At 39.3% G+C, this 20556-nt stretch overlaps 1 protein-coding gene across 6 annotated transcripts in view; it reads left to right on the top strand.

Moving 5' to 3' along the window:
- TP73 (tumor protein p73) overlaps nucleotides 1-20556 on the top strand; it is a 1605115-nt gene that overhangs the window by 1015745 nt on the left and 568814 nt on the right. For all 6 annotated transcript variants that reach the window (XM_044062957.1, XM_044062958.1, XM_044062960.1 and 3 more), the window contains one exon: nucleotides 16081-16326. In XM_044062957.1, coding sequence (XP_043918892.1) covers nucleotides 16081-16326 — 246 coding nt within the window. The remainder of the gene's footprint in view (nucleotides 1-16080; nucleotides 16327-20556) is intronic.

Raw genomic sequence — 20556 nt, 5'->3', positions numbered from 1 at the left:
TGGGCTGATAGCCTAGTACCTCCCTATGAACCTATGAACCATAAGAGCCACTCAGTTGTGCAGAATTTATAAAGGCACTAAAAAACAAGATAAGCTGATTAATAAGCCATCCAGGCAATAAAACTACATTCAGAAATTTCAAGTGTTTCCCCAACTTAATCCCAGGCTACCTCCCAGCCCACCAGATGGAAATACACTGACCTCTTTTTATGTAAAAACAATTGTTTGCTTGAGTGTAAAAATACACTACTTTATCCAACAGCTAGCCAGACAATGAAGTCAGATCAAGTAGAACAGACAATAGGAGGCAAAAGGCACTTTTTTCAATATAAGCACAAGGAAAGGCAAGTAAATAATGCAGAATATCAGCAGCAGTGTAGAAAGGGCGGCCGCAGTGGTGCAGCAGTTAGCGTTGTCGCCTCACAGCAAGAGGTTCACTGGTTTGATTCTCAGCTGGGGTGCCTTCTGTGCGGAGTCTGCATATGCTCCCTGTGGTCGTGTGGGTTTCCTCCAGGTGCTCCAGTTTCCTCCCACATCCCAAAGACATGCTGTAGGTGGATTGACACTCTAAATTGGACCTAGGCATGTGTGTGTGTGTGTGTGTGTGTGTGTGTGTGTGTGTGTGTGTGTGTGTGTGTGTGTGTGTGTGTGTGTGTGTATGTGTGTGTGTGTGTGTGACTTCTGTGGAAGGTTGGGCACCGGGTTGGCAACTTGACACTGAAAAATTCCACTACCAATCATGAGCGGACAGGTGATCTGATGTGGTGCCCCTAACCAGGAAAACCCGAAAGAAGAAGTAGAAGAAGAAGCAGCAGTGTAGAAAGGAATGAGCTTGTTAAGCTCATTTTAGAGTAGGGGTGAGCAGCTTAAAATCACCAGGTTTAAAAAGCAGATAAAAAGGGGAGGTTGGGTGGAACACACAGCAGGGATTCACTAGCAGTGCTTTAGTTTATGCAGGCTTCAGAGCTTATCCTATAAATACAAAGGCTCAGAATTTCGAAGAGTATTTAAGTATCACTCAAGAGACAATTTAACCAATTAAAAAACATGAGAACTGTGCAGCCTAGATAATTTAAGTGTCTACTTCTCCCATAGAACAAAACACCATGCTAAGTAGATTTCTTAAAAGTGTAAACAAAATGGAGCAGGTGTCAAAAAGTAGCTTTATCAGTCATAGACAAAAAATATAGGTTTCCTAATCCTGTCCACCCTCATCACACCCAGGGAATCACCAGCAGTGCTTTAGTTTATGCAGGCTTCAAATCTTTTCAAAGACAAAGGCCTAGAGGATTTAAGCATCACTCAGGAGAGACAATTTAACAAATGGAAAAACATGTGAAATGTACAGCCTAGATAATTTAAGTGCCTACCTCTCACATAGAACAAAAACACTAGGCCAAGCAGATTTCTTAAAACAAAAAAAAAAACAGAATGGAGCAGGTATTAGAAAGCAGCTCTGTCAGTCACAGACAAAAAATATAGGTTTCCTCACCCAGTGGGGAATCACCAGCAGTGCTTTAGTTTATACAGGCTTCACAACTTTTCAGACAATGACAAAGACCCAGAATTTCACTGAGTATTTAAGTATCACTCAAGAGACAATTTGATACAATGGTAATAATAATAATGACTGCTTTCTCTGATAGCACTTTGTATCCTTCAGAGTTAATGCACTCTTTTTGAAATTTGCATTGCTTTTTGGTTCATTAAAACTTTTATAGCCTTTATCCAAATAAGTAAGTTGATGGTCCGCATTGGTACGGTGGTAGTGTTGTTGCCTCACAGCAAGAGGTTCTCCTGCTTGACTCTCGGCTGGAGTGCCTTCTGTGTGGAGTCTGCATGTCCTCCCCGCGGTCGAGTGGCCTCCAAAAGACATGCGTGAATGGGCGTGCCTTCGCTGAAGGTTGGGCATCGGGCTGGCAACTCAGCACCATAAAAATTGACTGCCAATCATTAGCGGACCGGAGTTCCGCTGTGGTGACCCCTAACCGTGAAAAGCCAAAAAGACAAACAAACAAGCATCCATCTAAGTGCGTTAATGCATATTTAAAAAGACATTAGGTTCCCCATCGAATACAGATACTTTCTGGCTTAACTTTCAATTTGATAAAGCTGGAAGATTGCACCAATTGTCTTCTGAAGTTTCCTGATAACCAAATATAACCTGCAAGGACCAATGACCTGGGTAGTTAGCATATTTAGTTAAACAGGGTGATAGGTGAGGCTGGCCACACTTAGGGATATTATTGATTGATTGATTGATTGATTGATTACTGCGGTAGTGGTGCTGCGGTAGCATTGTCGCCTCACAGCAAGACGTTGTCGCGTTCGATTCTCAGCTAGAGCGTCTTCTGTGTGGAGGCATGTGTGAATGGGCGTACCTTCATTGAAGGTTGTGCATCAGGGCTGGTAACTTGGCATGTAAAAATCCACTACCAAACATTAGCGAACCGGAGTTTCACTGTGGCGACCCCTAACTGGGATAAGCCAAAAGACACAACAACAACATTGATTGATTGATTAATGTCTTGGTTTTGTGGCAAATCAGAGGCAGCCAGTTTTGGTATGTGGCAGTAAATTCACCACAGTAAGCCAGATGCTCTCAAATCATCCTTGCTAGTCGGACTTATTTTTGTTAATGACAGAATGGAACAAAACTTCTATGCCCATGTAAGACAACGTGAGGAATTTTTTAAAATTTTAATATAACATTTTTTAGAGGTTGCTTAAACTTGGAACCTATATGATACATGATAACCTGTGTTTCTAAAGATTAGCCAAACAGTCCACTTATGCTGAGCTGATGATCCCACAAGAAGGCTGAAACATGCATGTCCACAGCTAGTGGGGTTTGGCTTTATTGGCCTGAATTTGTCCATAACAGACTTAAAAAGAAAAAAAAAAAGTCATGGGAATTCAGAACTGCCATATAGCTGAAACACCTGATGTCCTTAAGGGGTCAATTGCATATATCACATGTGCCTCTAATACAAGAGGTTTAAGGAATCACACAGTGGAATTTCTTGTCATTTTTAACCGATTAGTTTGTCTGTGTTACCTTTTTACTCATTGTTTTAGCACAGGTAAACAAGTCAGGACGTAATCCTAAACACAAACCCATTCACCAGTGTAAGCTCACCGAGGAGGCCAGTGGTGAAACTGGTTTGTGTTTAGATTTACTTCCTGGTTTGTTTTTCCTTGCAGAAAAATGGAATTGTATAAAACTCTTTGAATGCAACTTTTTGAGTGCTGGATGATTTTGGATTTGGAATATATATACATATATATATATATATATATATATATATATATATATATATATATATATTTATACACACACAAACACACACACTTGCATATATGTAATGGGGAGAATACTACTATTAAAAATGCAAACCTGTCATGCTTGCTACTACGGAAATTGTTCATGTGGAATGTGATGAGACTGAAGCTAGCATTAATGAATAACAAGTCATACTACTAGCACGCTTGTAAAATTTACTGTATTTTTGGAAGGAAGAGAAGTTCTAGCTTACATGATTCTATTAACATGATTATCCCTGTGAATGGTTCCTGTGTGCATAAGCATAACAACAAACAAAATTTGAAGGTGATATACTTTCATGGTGATAAAAAAGGAACGCTCCTTCTCACATATATAAATTCATAAATTATTCCAGTAACTTTAACTCCTGACTTAATTTAAAATGTTACAATAAGAAAAGTGTTTTCCCAATTTATGGCATTCTGAAAGATGTGGAAGGAGGAACCATACAAAGACTCAGTGTGTCAGGTCAATGCACCTAACACGAAAGAGATAAAGCAAAAGCTTGTTGTACCCATCCCATATAAAAATGGGGTGCAGGAGAGTGATACTCTTACAGAGGTCCAGAAGCAAAACCATTAGAAGAGAATTAACACAGAAGTTACAATTGGGACTGGTGTATCTTTAAAATTTCAGTTTCACCTCAAAAGTTGTGAGGCGTTTGATGGTGAGCTGTTTATCTACTTAGGTTTCCCCATAAGTGCTGTGAGACAAGTTTTCAATATCTGCTGGCTGCACATTCTTTGATTAGGTACAGCTACTTAGCTGTCATGTGATCAAATATTGTTTCCTGTAATAACCTGCTGTGTTTCCTTCGGGGTGGGATTACACTGATGGGGAGAAAAAGCAGAATGTAAAAATGCACTTTGAAGTACATTTTACTCTTTCTCTAAGTTGGGGAAAGTTTATGTATATAAGTAAAGGGATTTACAGAGTAAAGACCAGTCTGTGGGGGATGCAGGAGGCTTGCGCCCAGAAAAAAACTATTTTGTTTTAGATATTAGATGCAAGATGCTATATTCCCATACTAATACTGCAGAACTATTAGGACTTCAAAACTGACTCAAATTCCAGTGACACGTTATCCCCAACAATGCCACTAATGGCTGTTTCCTTGGTCTACCATCACAATGTCGCAGCTGCAGTGTGCGACAATGGATATAGGTTCATAGGTAGGTACTAGGCTATTAGCCCTAGGGCCTGTACAAGCCTAGCCATAACGATTCCCTGCCTTTCGTCACCCAAAAATTATTTTCCTGTGTCCCTGTCGAACAGAGCCACAGAAGTGATCCCTTGGGGTGAATTTCCTATTTCCCATCCAATCATTAAGATTTTTCTTAAAGAAGGCTAATGAGGTGCTGTTCTTGAGATGAATGGGCAGTCTGTTCCAGATTATGTTTTGTTTATTGTGGTGACAAGGTTTAGGTCCCTGGAGCATGTGGCTCAGAGGGATTGAGATTTCTTTAAGTGTAGCATGTCCAACAGCTCTGGTTTTGACATGTCTTTGCATGTTAGGCAGAGATCGCCTCTGAGTAGGTGATATGTGATGGAGTAGAGCTGGAGTTTCTTAAGACTGTCTGCATAGGGCATCTGTTTGAGCCTGGTGATCCTCTTTGTGAGGTATTTCTGTGGCCTTTCCAGTTGTTGTAAATGTCTTGTGAGGTACATACCAAATGGGGCACTGTATGCTATAATAGGTTTAATGAGGGATGAGTAGAGAGGAACAATGACCTCCTTTTTTCTGGATGAGAATCCTTTTGTGATGAGGTATGCCACGTAGAAGGATTACCTGACTACTGTGGCGATGTGGTTATCAAAGGAGTGACTACTGTCAACCTGCCTCCCTAAGTCTCTTATCACACTTTCGGTGTTAAATGGAGTACCTACTATGTGGTAGTTCATGGGCACAGGGTTTTTCCCAAAGGGGATCCCTATACATTTTTTGGCATTGAGCTTGAAGCCATGGCTTTGACACCAGGCATCTGTCTTAGTGAGGCCTTTTTGTAGATTGTCCACATCATTTGGGGATTCAATAATGGCTCCCAGTTTGCAATCGTCTGCGAACTTTGTTAGCCATAGACCCTCTGTGCTGGCCTGAACTTCAGAGAAGTAGATGCCAAACAGGAGTGGACCCTGTGGTACTCCACTTGTCACTGGTCTGGAGTCAGATTTGGAATTGGCTACTTTCATGTTGTAGGTTCTGTCAGTGAGCCAGTTGGCAACCAATCACGTGATATAGGGATTTATGCCCAGTTTAGTGAGTTTGTCTATGATTCCAGAGTTGGGATTGGTGTTGAATGCCTTGGCGAGGTCTAGATAGGCTGTGTGAACCACTTTACCTTCTTCCACGGCTCTGGTGACTGCTTCAAAGAAGTCAATCAGGTTTAGGAGACATAATCTGCCTTTCATGAACCCAAACTGGGTGGGGTCCAGAGTTTGAAGGTTACCTATGTCTTTGTTTATAAGTTCCATGATGATACGTTCTATGGCATTGCAGATCAGGCTCGTCAGGCTAATGAGGTGGTAGTTCCTGGGGCCCATGGTGGATCCCCCCTTCTGGAGTGGGATAACTGTAGCTGTGCACCATTCAGTAGGCACAAAGCCCGAAGTGAGGCTATGATTGAACATGGTACTTAGGTGGGGTGCCAGTTCGTTTTGTAGTTCACGGAGAACACAGCCCAGGATGTTGTCTGGTCCCATGGATACTGTATTCTTGGCTTTGAAAAGTGCGTTTTTTACCTGTGCGGCCATGATTACCCGGGCTTGGTATTCTTCCAGTATTGAAATGGGCCCTTTAGGGGGTGAGAGGGGAATGAATTTGGCACTGACCCTATCTACCAGGATGTTGGCAATATCAGTTAGTTCTGTAGATTTAGTGCCATTATGCTGTAACTCAGAGCAGATCTGAGTGTTGCCATTGAGGTTCTTGACATAACTATAGAATGCCTTGTGGTTGTCTTTAGTATCTGTGGTGATTTTGTTTTCATAACTAGCTTTGGAGGATTTTATGTGGGATCTCAGCTTCTTACTGAGGCTGATAAGGGAGTTTTTCCAATCTTGGGATTTTACTCTTTTTTGCAACAGTTTCTTCCTTTTGTTGTAGAGTTTGTTTATGGCAGGGAATCACCAGATTGGCTTCCTTTTTTGGAGGAGAGTATTTTGGTTCTATTTGGGATGGCACAGACCATGCACTTCTGTATGTGTTCATACAGTGCATTGGTGTAAGATTCAGCAGTTGTACTTCTACTTTCCATCTGCACAGTTGTCATGAAGTTTGCCACTTCTGTCTTGAGTAGCATGAAGTTGGCTTTGGAGAAGTTTTTACAGTGTTTACCTTAATGGGGAGTAGGGGTGGGATGTGGATGTCTAGGGTGACTAGCTTATGGTCAGATCTGACCATCGAGGAGCTCTCTTCTGGTGTGGAGCATCAGTTACCCATGTTGGTAATGACCAGGTCTAGGATATTGGTGCCTCTGGTGGGAGTATGGATAAGTTGATCCAAGGTGTTGGAATTTATGAATTCCAAAAATCATTGAGCAAATGTGTTGGTACATGAGTAGTTTTCCCAGTTAATGGTGGGTAGTTGAAGTCACCCAGTATTAGGGTATTTGGTTGTACCTTAATACTTTCCAGTATGTTAAGAAAAGTGGAGTGGGAATCATGGGGCATTGTGGGGGATCTGTAGCAAGCTACAATTTGGATTGCAGTCTTGCCTAGTGTTAGTTGCACCTGTAGAATCTCAGATGCATTATGTTGGTCAACTAGCCTGGAGGTGTGGATATCCTTGGTGAATATAGACACACCTCCGCCTTTAGTGTTTTGGTCCAGGTTAGGTGGCCAAAAGGTGTGGTATGAATAGTAGCCTGGTGTTGCAGGGGTGCTCTCTGGAGCCTTAAACCAGGTCTCTGTCACTCCACAGATGTTGATTTTCTCCATTTTGAGGAGAGCTCCAAGTGAGTGCATTTTGAGGTTTTGACTTCTAGCATTAAGTAGCATTACCCTCAGATTTTGCTTGCTTGTACCTGTTACGGTGGTATTTTTGTTGTTTGAACCCTGCCTAAAAAAGGCACTATAGGGGTGGCAAGAGCCTTAGCCAGTATCCAAAATCCCAGGGGCGACAGGTACAGTCCATCTCTGGTGAAGCATTGTGTTCTGTCAATCATGTCATTCCAGGCAGACAGATACTAGATCCTCTTAGAATGACACCAGAAGCTTAGCCAATTGTTGAAGTCAATCATTTTGTCCTTGTACTGTGGTATCATTCTGAGCAATGGCAGGAAGCTACTCAGGGCTAGGGTCATTCCTGCCTGGGCTACAAGATCTGAGAGCTCCTCCATGTCTCTTTTCATGTAGTCTAGGAGGTAGTCTCAGGTCATTCACTCCAACATGGACAATGACAGAGTTGTATTTGTACTTGTTGTGGAGTGGCCTGAGTGCGTGCATCATGTGGCAGATCTTGGCACCCAACAGGCAGCTGACCATAATTTTCTCCTTGATTAGCCTGGTGAGTGAGACATCAGTATGCCTGACTGTAGAGTTGCCTATGACTAGTGTGTTGGGCACATTGTTTTGCCTTAGGTTTGAGTGGCACACTGGTTTTGTGAGCTATGTGTCGCTTGGGTTGTGTTGGGTGGTGGTGGTTGCTTGCATTTCAACTTTGGAGGTCTCTGTTGCTTGGGCAAATTTTTATTAAGAGCCTCCCCATACAACTCACACCACTGCATTTCTTTAAACTCTCTTCAATGTCTTGAACTTCCCCAGTTTCTGCTATCTTATCAATTTCATATGCTACACTCTATTCTTTATAAACCCTCCTTCTGTCCATCTCTATCTTCCTTAGTCTCCATCTACATCCCATCCTGGACCCTCCGTACTTCTAACCAACAAATACTTGATATCTACCACCCAAAAAGGTCAGTAGGCAAACTACTCTACAGACACTTCCTTGCCCATGCTTGGAACAAACTTCCCCTTGACTTAAGTTCAGTCTCCCACACCTCACACTTTAAAAATGAACTAAAAGCTTATTTTCTCAATTCCAGAACCTGCCCTTGCCATGACCCTACCTAGTCTTCCTTCCCATTATGTACCCTCAAAAGGACCATACTTAGTACCTCATTACACCTCTCTCCAATGTGTCTACTGTGCATTTGCACAATTTTATACAAACAAAAAATGTTTATTGTTGCCCTATTGAACTATACCAATGTAAAATTGTTACTTAGCTTCTTTTTAATGCAACTTTAACATTATGCATGTAACCCAACATATGTGAATCGTTTTGCTATAACTGCTATTATATCAATATTGTTTAAAATTGTACTTATTTAACAATGTATTACTGGAGCTTTCCTCCTCGGGTTGCCACTGAATATGGGCCACAAGCCCAGTTGGACAAACCCTGTTAACAAATGTCAATAAATAAATAAATAAATGTAGATGTGTGTTTTGTGTTACTATATGTGAGTTTTGGTAGTGTAGATTTTGAAGGACTATGTGGTATGCATGGTGTGGTGTGGGTGTTTACCTTCTCCTCTTGACTGACTAGTCCAGTCTTGGGTGGAGAGAGCTTGGCTTCCAGCTTGGCTGTATAAGTGCATCTCTCACAGGTTGTAGTGTTGAGTGGTAGGAGGAGAGGGTTGTCTGTGTACATGAGGCAATTGCTACATTGTCCCAAGATGCCCAGGTTCACCAGGTGAACAGGAGAAAACACTGGGAGCTGACCTTTAGACATGCCTGCATAGGTGATTATTTAAGTACTAGAACTGTTTTCCTCTTTACTTAATACGGAAAGCTGAGTGCTGTAGCAATTTATAGAATGTCTAGTGCTTACAACGAGTTCTAAGCAAGTGCTGAGCTCAAAGAATCTGGTTTGAGTGCTAAAACTGGCTAGTTCTAAGGGAAAATTTGAAGAGCAGACTTTCTGTCTCCGGTAATAGTTTAATCCTAGCTAAGCGGCACTGCGTGATGCACAAACCCGTGCAAACACAGGTTTATAAGCCAGAAAGTTGAAAGGGGTAGAAAGCAGCCCCAAATGGCAAATGAGATACAATTCTTGAGCTGGAAACCACTCTTCTAGCAACAAATAGGCAGCTCAATGCTTACCGCTCCCACTGATAAGCAGAAAGAGTTCCCTCTACAACAGCAAGGTCTGGAAACTCAGAAACACAAAAATAAAGTCCTGAAACCAGTAAATCTGGGATCTGGACTATTCTAGTATAGAATAAAAGGTGGGAAATGAGCAAACAGATAATAATTATTTGTTTAGGTTAAATTAAGCAAAGAAATGCAATTAAACAGTAAATAAGCAAAGAAAAGGCTATAGTGCTTGTGTGTGTAGCCTACAACAGTAAATGCAGTTTAAACGTTGAATTTAAGCAGAGACCAAGTGCGCAAACAGTAAAATGATTTAAAAATACAGTAGAAATGGCTTTTAGAAGTGTGATTAGCAAAAACAGTCAAAAAAAAGCCAAAAAAGGTACTTATAATCAGCAAAAAGTCTCTCTTCCTCATTTATGGTGCTGTAGTAGTCTGCAGGATGCCCAAACAGGATCCGCTGAGGTAAAACAAGTGCAAATCCATGCAAACACAGGTTTTTAAGCAAGAAAGTTGAAAGGGATAGAAAGCAGACCCAAACGGCCAATGAGGTACAATTCCTGAGCTGGAAACCACTCCTCTAGTGACAGATAGGCAGCTCAATGCTTACCACTCCCACTGATAAGGAGAAAGACTTCCTTTTACCACAGCAAAGTCTGGACAACTCAGAAACGCAAAAATAAAGTCCTGAAACTAAGCAAATCTGAGATCTGGGCTATTCTATATAGAAAAAAGGCAGGAATTGAGCAAACAGATTGTTTTTTGTTTCTTTAGGTTAAATTAAGCAGAAAAATGCAACTAAACAGTAAATAAGCACAGAAAAGGCTATCACACTTGAGTGTGTAGCCTACAACAGTAAATGCAGTTTAAAGTTTGAATTTAAGCAGAGACCAAGTGCACAAGCAGTAAAACAATTTAAAATACAGTATAAACGGCTTTTATAAGTACGGTTAGCAAAAATAGTTAATAAACCAAAAAGGTACTTATAATCAGCAAAAAGTCTCTCTTCCTCATTTCTGGTGCTGTAGTAGTCTGCAGGATGCCCAAACAGGATCCGCTGAGCTAAAACAAGCTGTGTGAAAAAAACAAAAAAAAAATGAGAAATGCACAACAGTTAATGGTAGTGTGCATTTGCTGTTGAGTTCGGCATGTTGGATGGAGATCGCACTGTAGTGGGGATTGGGAATTACCCTCTCCTGCACTGTAGTGCAATCTCGGGTTTGTATATATAAGTTGCAGAGAGTGTGGGGGTACAGCCCCCACATGGGGGTGCAGTGGGGCTTGCCCCCTGCAAAACGTGTGTTGTATGCCAACAGATGCGGTGGTATTTTCGAAAAATGTCGACAATTCAAAACCGAATACTCAGCTTTTTTTTTGCGTTCGTTCTTTTTCTTGGTCGCTATCATAACGTTCGACAATGTTTTTCAAGCACTAAGTACTTGCATCAAACATGTTTGAAATTATGATAGTAAATTGTTTCCTTCTATATTAATATTGGCAGTACAGCTGTAGAGGTCCACTACATCTGCTGTGCTGTAACAATACAGTTGTGATTGTTTTTGCAGGGGACAGTCCCCCAAATCTCATACCTTTATATATACTAAATCCAAGACCACACAACTGTGGAAATGTCAAACAATACCCATATTCTATTGATATTTTTTCCTCCAACAGTATCACTTTTGGCTATTTCCTTCTGCCTTTATATCGGCACCATTACTGTATAAATCCAGCATATGCAGTGTAGCAATAGAGTTCCATTTTTTCCAGGGGTGGCAACCTCCTGCACAACCCAGAACTTTAAATATACTGACTTTGCAGTTGCATAACAGTGAGGTGAAGGATAAACTTCACAACATCACTGTCTCCCAATATCAGCAAACAGATTGCACCATCACTTTGAGGTGTAAGTGAATTGCTGTTGCCATTCATTTAGACAGATGCAAGGCAGCAAGATGTAATGAACTGTATTAGTAGTGCAAATCAGTGGCTAGCATATTGGTATAATGGCCATCTTCATATATATATATATATATATATATATATATATATATATATATATATATGGGGGGGGGGTGTATGCACATATGTATATATGGGTTCCTGACACTAAATCATAATCTGAACATCAGACTTCAGAACATTGAGTTGGGAACATCACAGTGACAGATTGCAAGTGTGCTGAAATATCATTTTGGCTGAGGCAATAGTAAACTTCACATCCAAAAGAACAAACCACAGGATATTCTCTGCTGTAGTAAACTCTGGCATTCCTAGTGTGAGTATATATGTAGTTAGGGTTGGGATTTGGGTCAGGGTTAGATTAAGTGTTAGGGTTTGGTGTAGGTGTCTATGATCCTTAATGATAGGGTTAGAGATGAGGTTTCTGTGAAAGTTATGGTTAGGGCTGGAGTTAGGGGTTTGGCAAGGACTAGGATTAGAGTTAGTTCACTTAAGTAAGGGTAGTACAGGGGTGTCAATCAAAATGGTCTTGGTGAAATGATTATACAAGATGAGAAACTAACTATATATAGTTCAATGAACTTACTGACTTCCAAAAAGATGTTCTTAGAGAGGAAAAAACAACTGTTACCTATTGTGTATGGCTATAAGACTTTTCATCAGTATCTATATGACAAAAAATTAGAGAAACTGTAAGTCACAAAGTATATTTTTGTTCATATGTTCATAGACTCATGCAAACCAAGAGTAGTAGGCAATCTTGCAACATGTTTTTGGGAGCAAGATAAAAACTAAGTATCCAGAGAAAGCCCATGCAAACTTCACACACACAGTGACTGGAATCTAGGACTGAATTTTGGATCCAGAAGATGTGATGGACAAATCATAATTATTGAGCCACTGAATTGCCACCCGCAGTTACAACACACTGCATAGACCTGGATTGTTTATCTTCTGTAGACCACCCTTTTAAGAAACTTTGGAAGTGTTCTTATTCTTTACATTTTTTTCTGCCAAAATGCAAGGTTATTCCACTTTTATAATCATGCACCATAATTCTGATTGTGATTAAACTGACATTTCGATCAAGAACCATGACTGTTGATGTTGGGAGTTTTGCAGTATATATTTTTGTGGAGGTAAACTTTTTAACTTGATGAGATCTTATTTTTCTTATTTCTACATGAACAAAGTTGCACATTATTCATGGGGAACTTTAAAGCATATCTTTGTGCTAGCAGGCATGCAAGTACATACCTGGATGTCTCTGTGGGCATGCCTGTGTAGCATTCATGATGTGAGTAAATGGCAGCATCAGCTTTCCCTGTGGCTCATCTTAGTTATTATTGTAGTTCATGCAGTAATGCTTGGTTGTTAAGAACACAGCTCAGGGGATTATGATCAGGTTGCTAATCATAACCAGTTTGTTATGTGCTCAAGAAATTGATAGCAGCAAATTCATCTCAAGAGCAAAGCTCAAAGGGCAAATTTCTTGACATCCATTTCAAAAAGACATAAACTGGGTATGGGCACAGACTTCGTCCGTATGCTTTGTAATGCATAGACTAGAGTTTCCTGTTAAGTAAGAGACTGCTAGACATTTTTGTTATTTGTAGACTTGATGCTATATTTCTTTCTTTTTCCAACCATTTGCATAGTAGCTCAATGTCTGTAACAGGTTTTAAGAACTGTGATCTGATTTACTTTATTAAAGGCTTTTCACTAATGTCACTCACAGCATGTATATTACAGGTTTTCAGACCTGTAAACTGGTTTATTGTTTGAATAACTCACTTTCTACTATGTTTCTGAGGGAATGTTGGGTTTGTTAAAAGTTTCTACAACTGTGTACTGATTTGTGTTTTTTGGCATTTTGGTGGCTTGTTTGTGCCAAGGTGAGCATCATTCTTTTATGGTAAGGCTCACCTATGCGAACTTCACTGTAACATGTATGTTATGATGAGAGTTGTATGCAAGACCCTCACAATCTTAAGACATTTTTGGACAAATTTACCAACTGTGCCCCCATGGGATGTGCACTAGCAAATCCCACCAAATACCCTTCTACAAACATGCTCCTTGTTGTAAGTCCCACACTTTGAAAATAAAACAATTCCTACAAAAGACATCAAATTTTGAAACATACTATAATACCCCCCCCCCACACACACACACACACACACCTCTATTACTTATATAATCCAAAATTACTGTACCATGGAGTAGGCAAAGTACTCTTGTCACACCATGGTCTCAGAACTAGTGTACACCCTCCCCCCATTTACACATAACTGGGCATCCATTTCAATCACCATGAGTTGTACATATTACTCCAAAGCTTAGTGATTTGTATTTGACAGTCTGTGCTGTAAGTTTGCAGAGACCAAGCCCAAACCTGCACAAAGTTTGGTGTGGGTTACTGTTAGCAAACTGAGCTTAGTGACTTAGTTACATAGTGCAATTTCGGGAGAGGATTAGGACACTCCATATATTACAAATCCTGCATTTGGTTTAGGAACTGATATGTTTTCAAATAGTCATAGTGTGTTTATTTATGCACATCCTTGTTATTTGCTTTTTATTGGCTGGGTTGGTCCCATTGAGTTTATGGCTTATTTCATGGAAGACACAGGGTGAAATTTGGTTTCAACACCAGGGAAATTTGCTTGCTGTTTTTGAAAACGATAATGGGAATCCTTAACATTCACCTGAGTTACAACCAAATCAGCCAGATGGGAATTGAATTTAAGATCTCCTGTGAAGAATGCCACCTTAGGATAGCCATAGTACTCTCTCAACATTGCTGCACATGAATGAAAAAATCCTAATGTGAAGCTAGAACTTGCAGCCTTCTGATCTTTGCAGTTTCAATGTGTGTAACCAATTGAACCACTATTGCTAATAAATAGTGATGTGGTTTGTTGTAAAATTTCTGGAATTTATTTATTTAAGTAAAGTAGTAGGTTGTTAATGTTTTGCATTCCTCGAAAATAAATTAGCTACTTTTGATAAAGGACTACGTGAATTCAGAAGTCTGAGCACCGGTTTTCATTAGTGACATCTGCAGTATGTTAATTTAGTAGAAAGCTTCAAATTATATTTTTTAGAGTCTATTTGCAACAGTACCAAGATGAAATGATAACAAGTCTCTTCCTTCACTCTCTATAAACAGCTTTGAGTTCTTCAGTCAGACTTCTACATTTCTGTTTCATTGCTCAACTTCTTGTGGTTTGACTGAATTTTTACTGGTATAGTTTGTATTATGTCAGTGATTACATTGTATCATGAGCATTCTTGGCATACGTGAATCTGTTTTTAGTAAATGGGTAGGTGCACTAGAAAAGACACATCTCTATTAATGTGCTCGCTCAGAGACTGTATTAACAAAAGTTAAAAAAACAGTGGCAGCACAGAGGATTAAGGATATGAGTTTTAAAAAAATGTTTCCTGTAGCCCAGGATTTGATTCGCTTAGCCTTCACTTGCAATCTATGTGACTATGAACAAGTCTGTTAATGAAGCAGTGCTCTAGGACATTAGAAAATTGGTCTAGGCTCCTGAGTGTTCTGTTGGACGACATGCCTAGTAACGAGTTATGAACCTGTAAGGCAGCAATATGGAAACAAACCTCTCAATCTCTGGCATTTAAAAGTTCCACAGGAGAAGGTACAACTTGTCTTAGGGGTGATGTTGGGCCAGAAAAACAAAATACCATTTATGGCTGACTGGATAGTCTCCATACCATGCAAGGCTGTCGCTCCAGTGATGGAGAATTAAGCAGCAGAAATGGCTGTGGTTAGACAGTCATCCAACACTGGGGACGAAAAAAAGAGAATACCAAAAGTAATAATGATGATGATTGATGATGACAATGACTTTGACTATGATAGTAATAATAATAATAATAATAATAATAATAATATATGTACCCTTATACAGGGCTAAGTTAGAAAGACAAAGATTAAATCTAGGAAATGTCAGGCTAAATCTAAGGAACATCTTCATAAGACTGTGTCTAAATTATAGCTATTGAGAAGGACATACAAGGATATGCTAATCCAATGCAGTCAGTGCAGCTACACCAGGATGATGCAGAGGAGTAAACACTGCACAGGAACTGGTAAAATAAGATCAGCTAACGTAAAAGCAATAAAAACAGCCAGGTAAAACACCGAACAAGTAAGCAGAGCAGAGTGACAGAAGTTAACTAGGTAGCCACAGTGTCGTGGGAAGTGCATCATAAAAAGCAGAAGCAATAATTAGGCCGACACACCATGATTTTGGAAACATAACAGAAAGTCAGTGCAATAAATGTAGTTTTAACTTGCTTTTCAGTAACTTCTCCACATGTGTAGAACTCTTTAACAATGTACATCAGCAACTAGAAACCATAGTCTAGGGATTTTTCAGAACAGTGCTGCATCCAATCATACTACAAATGCTTACAGTGATGGGAAAGAATCAATATGAGTCAAATGGTAGTTGACAGCAATATGATATGCTATACTTGTAACCATCTATCCAAGTGATGACAGGTACGTAGCAGATAAAGATTAAGATAACACCTGAATGGGTTAATAGTGTGTGTCTTTTTAGGGCTTTGTAACAAGACACCTAGAGTGTTAGGTGCAGGAGATCTTTGTGTGTTTCTTAACTGGTTGTTTTTTTTTCTCCTCCCCCTTTTCTTCTCTTCTCCAGTCCCAGTTTAATTTGCTCAACAATACAATGGATCAGAGTATCAGCAGCAGAGCAGCCTCAACCAGCCCTTACAGCTCAGAGCACGCTTCGAATGTCCCAACGCATTCACCTTACTCACAGCCTAGCTCCACATTCGATGCAATGTCACCAGCTCCTGCAATCCCCTCCAACACAGACTATCCTGGGCCCCATAACTTCGAAGTGACATTTCAACAATCCAGTACAGCCAAGTCAGCCACCTGGACAGTAAGTTTAATTAGCATATCCATATCTGTGAAACTGAGCTGCCATTTCTGTCAAGTGTCATGACGTTTAAAATGTTAACATGATATACTGTTAGAATCAAACTTTGACATTAAAATAGCAACATGTTTTCAATTCTGTTTTATGTATTATTTTGTAAAGATTGTACAGACAGCTGTTCTTTATGTTTTTGCAATTTTTTGTTCTTTTTCTATTTTATGAATGTAAACCAAGGAAGAGCACATAGTAATCAGCAAATCTAGTTCACAGAAGCACATAGGGACTGAAAGTGATGTTAAATGGCACACATCCTGCTTATTGTAACACTGGGATTCAAACCCAGTTTCCTATATCTTCTGGACAACAGTACATTGTTTTCTGCAAGTTTTTCCTTTGTAGAGGCCATACTCCAAATAAAAATGTGTTCCTGTACTTTACTTATTCAGAGAAAGATGTCTTAAAATGAGTATTTGTCAATTGGGGGGGGGGGGGTCTGGCTGGTGCAAAATACAGTACAGTATCAGATAAAACTATCTTCATTTTTCTGTATATTGCTTCACGTTTATCTAAATAACAAAGCCATAATTGTACAAATATAAAAGATGCATTATCCATACTGTCTTTAATTACAAATTCGTTTTTTTCCTGTTAATCCTAAGTGTTAAGTGATTCAGTCACTGATTCATTTTGTCTGCCCTGGGGACACACTTAGCAAACTAAAGCAACTCATCAGAATAGTGAGAGCAGCTTTGTTTTGACTGCCTTCTCTTTGCTTTGTCTGTACAAACATTTCTCTGTACCAGAATTTAGCTTTAGCTCAGTATTCAGCATCTAATAGCCTGTGATGGAAAAATGTAGGTATACTCATATTTTTTCAGCCAGTTATTGCTTAGTAAGATACTGAGGATCAGATGATTAGTTATTTGATTGTTATTTTTCCTGTAAATAAAATTAAAAGGTAATAATTTGCACCACTCTATGTAAACTAGGTATTTCTGGGTGATGTCAAAGTGTAAATGAGGCAGTGGTTTGCCCTGACTACATAAGCCTGTACACCATTACATGAGAATATATTCTGAGGCATGCATTTTAGATAATATTATAAATGAAGAGACTTGCAGTAAAGGCTGTCTTTGACCAGAGTTGTTTACCTTACGTTTAGACTGCTGCTTTTCTACATAGACTAAGCAAAACTGTCAGACTTGAGTTTTATTGAGCTTGCTCAATTCTGGATCTGCTGGCTACTTAAGTCAGAAGGGTTTCATAATTTTAAATGAGGAAGCGAGTCTCTGTTGAAAAGATGGAATATTCTGCCAGTTCTTGCAGTTCACAATTTGCTGCAAGCACATAACCTTAGACATGGTAGAAATGACTTTCAAATGATCACTGTTTTAGATGTCTAATTTCTTGTTCTTCACAACATGAATGAGTCCTGGACTACGGTATTATACAGGGAAGTAGAATTAATATTTCAGCATTATTATTGGCAATTGTGCCCTTCTTTGTCTAGGTTTGTTATATAATGTATCGGTTTCATCTGTAAATAAAGTGTTCTTGATGAGTATAATGTTCATTGAATGCTAATAAACTGTAAATGAATGCACTGTACTTTATCAGATTATATGCATTTTTATTTAAGGTTGGTAGACAGAACCGACATCCCCTTCTCAGATGCATCCTTTTTACAGTTATTTAATTTTTATTGACTTGAGTAAGCGAAGTGGTCTAAGCACTATGTTCAGTCATGACCTAGGGGCCAAAGTCAAATTAACATAGGTTAGTACTAGGCTAACTGCTCTTGTGGGCCATTTTAAGCCTAGCCAATTATCCCTTGTGAGACTCAAATGCTGCACCTTGTGTTTGTAAGGCAAACACCTTAACCACTAGGCCATCCTCCCAATCCCACTAATGAAACTTTTTTTTTTATAACAACAATTTAGTCGCCCTGGTGTGATACGATAGATGTTTTGCAGCTACAGGCACTAGCAGAGAAAGCAAACGTCTCTCCAAGATGCCTATATGCAGTAAAAGCAAACAAATTAACAAGATTGAAAAGCCAGGTTTCCAGCCTGGTTTCTGGTATTCCATTAATCATTACTCTTGGGCATCATCACAAGCCTTATCAGAACTGCATTCTTATTTTGTCTGTTATGTATAACTAGTACTGTCTAAGGATAGCAATGCTTTAGTGTTGCTGAATGCAGACAGAGTGCATTTTTTCAAGTGTGGTATTACTGGTTCCTATCTGGTATGGGTAGAATCATGGAAGTGAAAGGATAACATTAACTCTCATTTGGGACTCAAACCCAAATGCATACTGAGCTGTTATTGCTGGCACTTAACCAAAAACAGCCTTGAGACACATAAGTGATGAGTTTCCCGTAAGAGCCTTATGTATTCATCTAGGAACCTCCCATCATGGTGATTAGACAGTACTAGTTATATGTAACACACAAATGGTACTGGCAGCATGTACAGATGCAACATGTTTAAATGGCATACTGTATGTCTGAGACTAGTTTGTCATGCCTGGAAGGCATGTGACTTGGCATCATGTATCAGCATAATGCACCTGATTGTTGTTTTGTTGTGCAACACGTTGTGCATGACTGTTATCGAATACCCATGCACTGTATCTTTGCACTGCCATATGCAGCTACAGCGTGCCTTATTAGTGCAGTGTATAAATGTAAAGGGTATGTTGAGTACAGGGTGCACCTGCAATGTGCCTAATGCATTCTGTAAATGTAATGTGTATGACGGGTGCCAAGTACATATACAATGTGTTTAAATGATTCCTTGCTTAAAAACATTTTATGTACATGGTACTTGGCATGAATAAGTGAGTGTAATAAGCTTACAGTATGTCCCAACACTTTTTCTTTCTCCACTGCCATGAAGAAATGCATGTGCATACCTGCTGAATATATATCAGCATTACATCTATATCCACACTGTTTACCTTATGCTGTGTGTATATATGCAGTATATGCAACAGTTTTTTTTTTTGTTTTTTGTAATTTCTTTACCTAGTAATTTGTTTAGCCATATCATATAGCTGTTTGGCTTTATATCTATATTCAGTCTGCATCCTTAGTGCAGTTTGCTGACCCAGTGCATTTAACTGCTTTATATTATATCATATCCACAATGCGCTCAGTAATACATGCAGGTATGATATATATAACTGTTCCAGTACTACATTAACTTACTGCTGCTATAGCCCTTGCCACATGCTGACAAAACATGAATAACTGATTGTCTAGTAAAGTGATGGCTCGATTGAGTGAAAGAAGACCTGTGAAAGTCAAACATGACTGTCGAAAAAGATGGGAAAGTAGCATTGAATAGTGAGAGATGATAACAGTTGATGTAATACCTGGACCCCATGTAGAAAACAGGAAAAAGGTTGATGATGATTGATGATGAACTGATTTGTACTGTGAACAATTATAGTTTGTTTACCTGGTAACATGCTAATAATATGGCTTGGGCTAGTGTGTTCTTTTTTATAGCATCTCTACCTATTATTTTACCTGCCTTTTTTATAAGATCTTGCAATATACTTAGGTCTACATCAATCATATTTGCATTTTCATATTTGTACATATTTTTGCTAAACTTAAAAGAATTTTTAACTTGGTATCAGCAGTGTTGCTTTGCGTAACAGAAACCTGTCAAACATTCCAAGTATTTAAGTCAGTCCAGATTACCTGCCTTAATTAACTATGACATTTTTGAATGCATTAAAAATGAGACAGTACGCAGTTGTTATAAGATTTCTGACATAATAGTGTTGGGTGTACAAGATGCCCATGTATATTAACCAACATAATATGACTGTGCAATGGTACTTAGCAACAGCAGTTGTTGCAAGATAAACCTTGAGAAGTTTTGTTACAGTATGTGGGAGTTGTGTGCTGTGCATAAAACTGCTTCTGTGCAGAGCTCTAATAAACTGTCATCAAAGCCTGGGAGCTTTCCATGGTTATCAAGCAAGAAGTACAACAGCATTTATGTGGTCGAATTTCTGCAGGAACACACCGCTCGTGAGTGGTACTCATGTAGGACTAGTCTATATGTGAGAAACGTGAGACATAAAGTTAAAGTGAGTGTTTCTTCTTCCAAATTATTGCAACAGGCAGTTGTAAGCTATAGGACTATATGTGATACAAGACATTACATGTGGCAGGTAGTCATTATATAGTTTGTACTTATCAGAGTTCGGATCAC

Source organism: Protopterus annectens, chromosome 2.part1 (assembly GCF_019279795.1).
Source record: "Protopterus annectens isolate FY-2018-M chromosome 2.part1, PAN1.0, whole genome shotgun sequence".
Lineage (NCBI taxonomy): Eukaryota > Metazoa > Chordata > Ceratodontiformes > Protopteridae > Protopterus > Protopterus annectens.
Note: the sequence above shows the minus strand (reverse complement) of the source record. Positions and strands in the feature narration are given on the sequence as shown.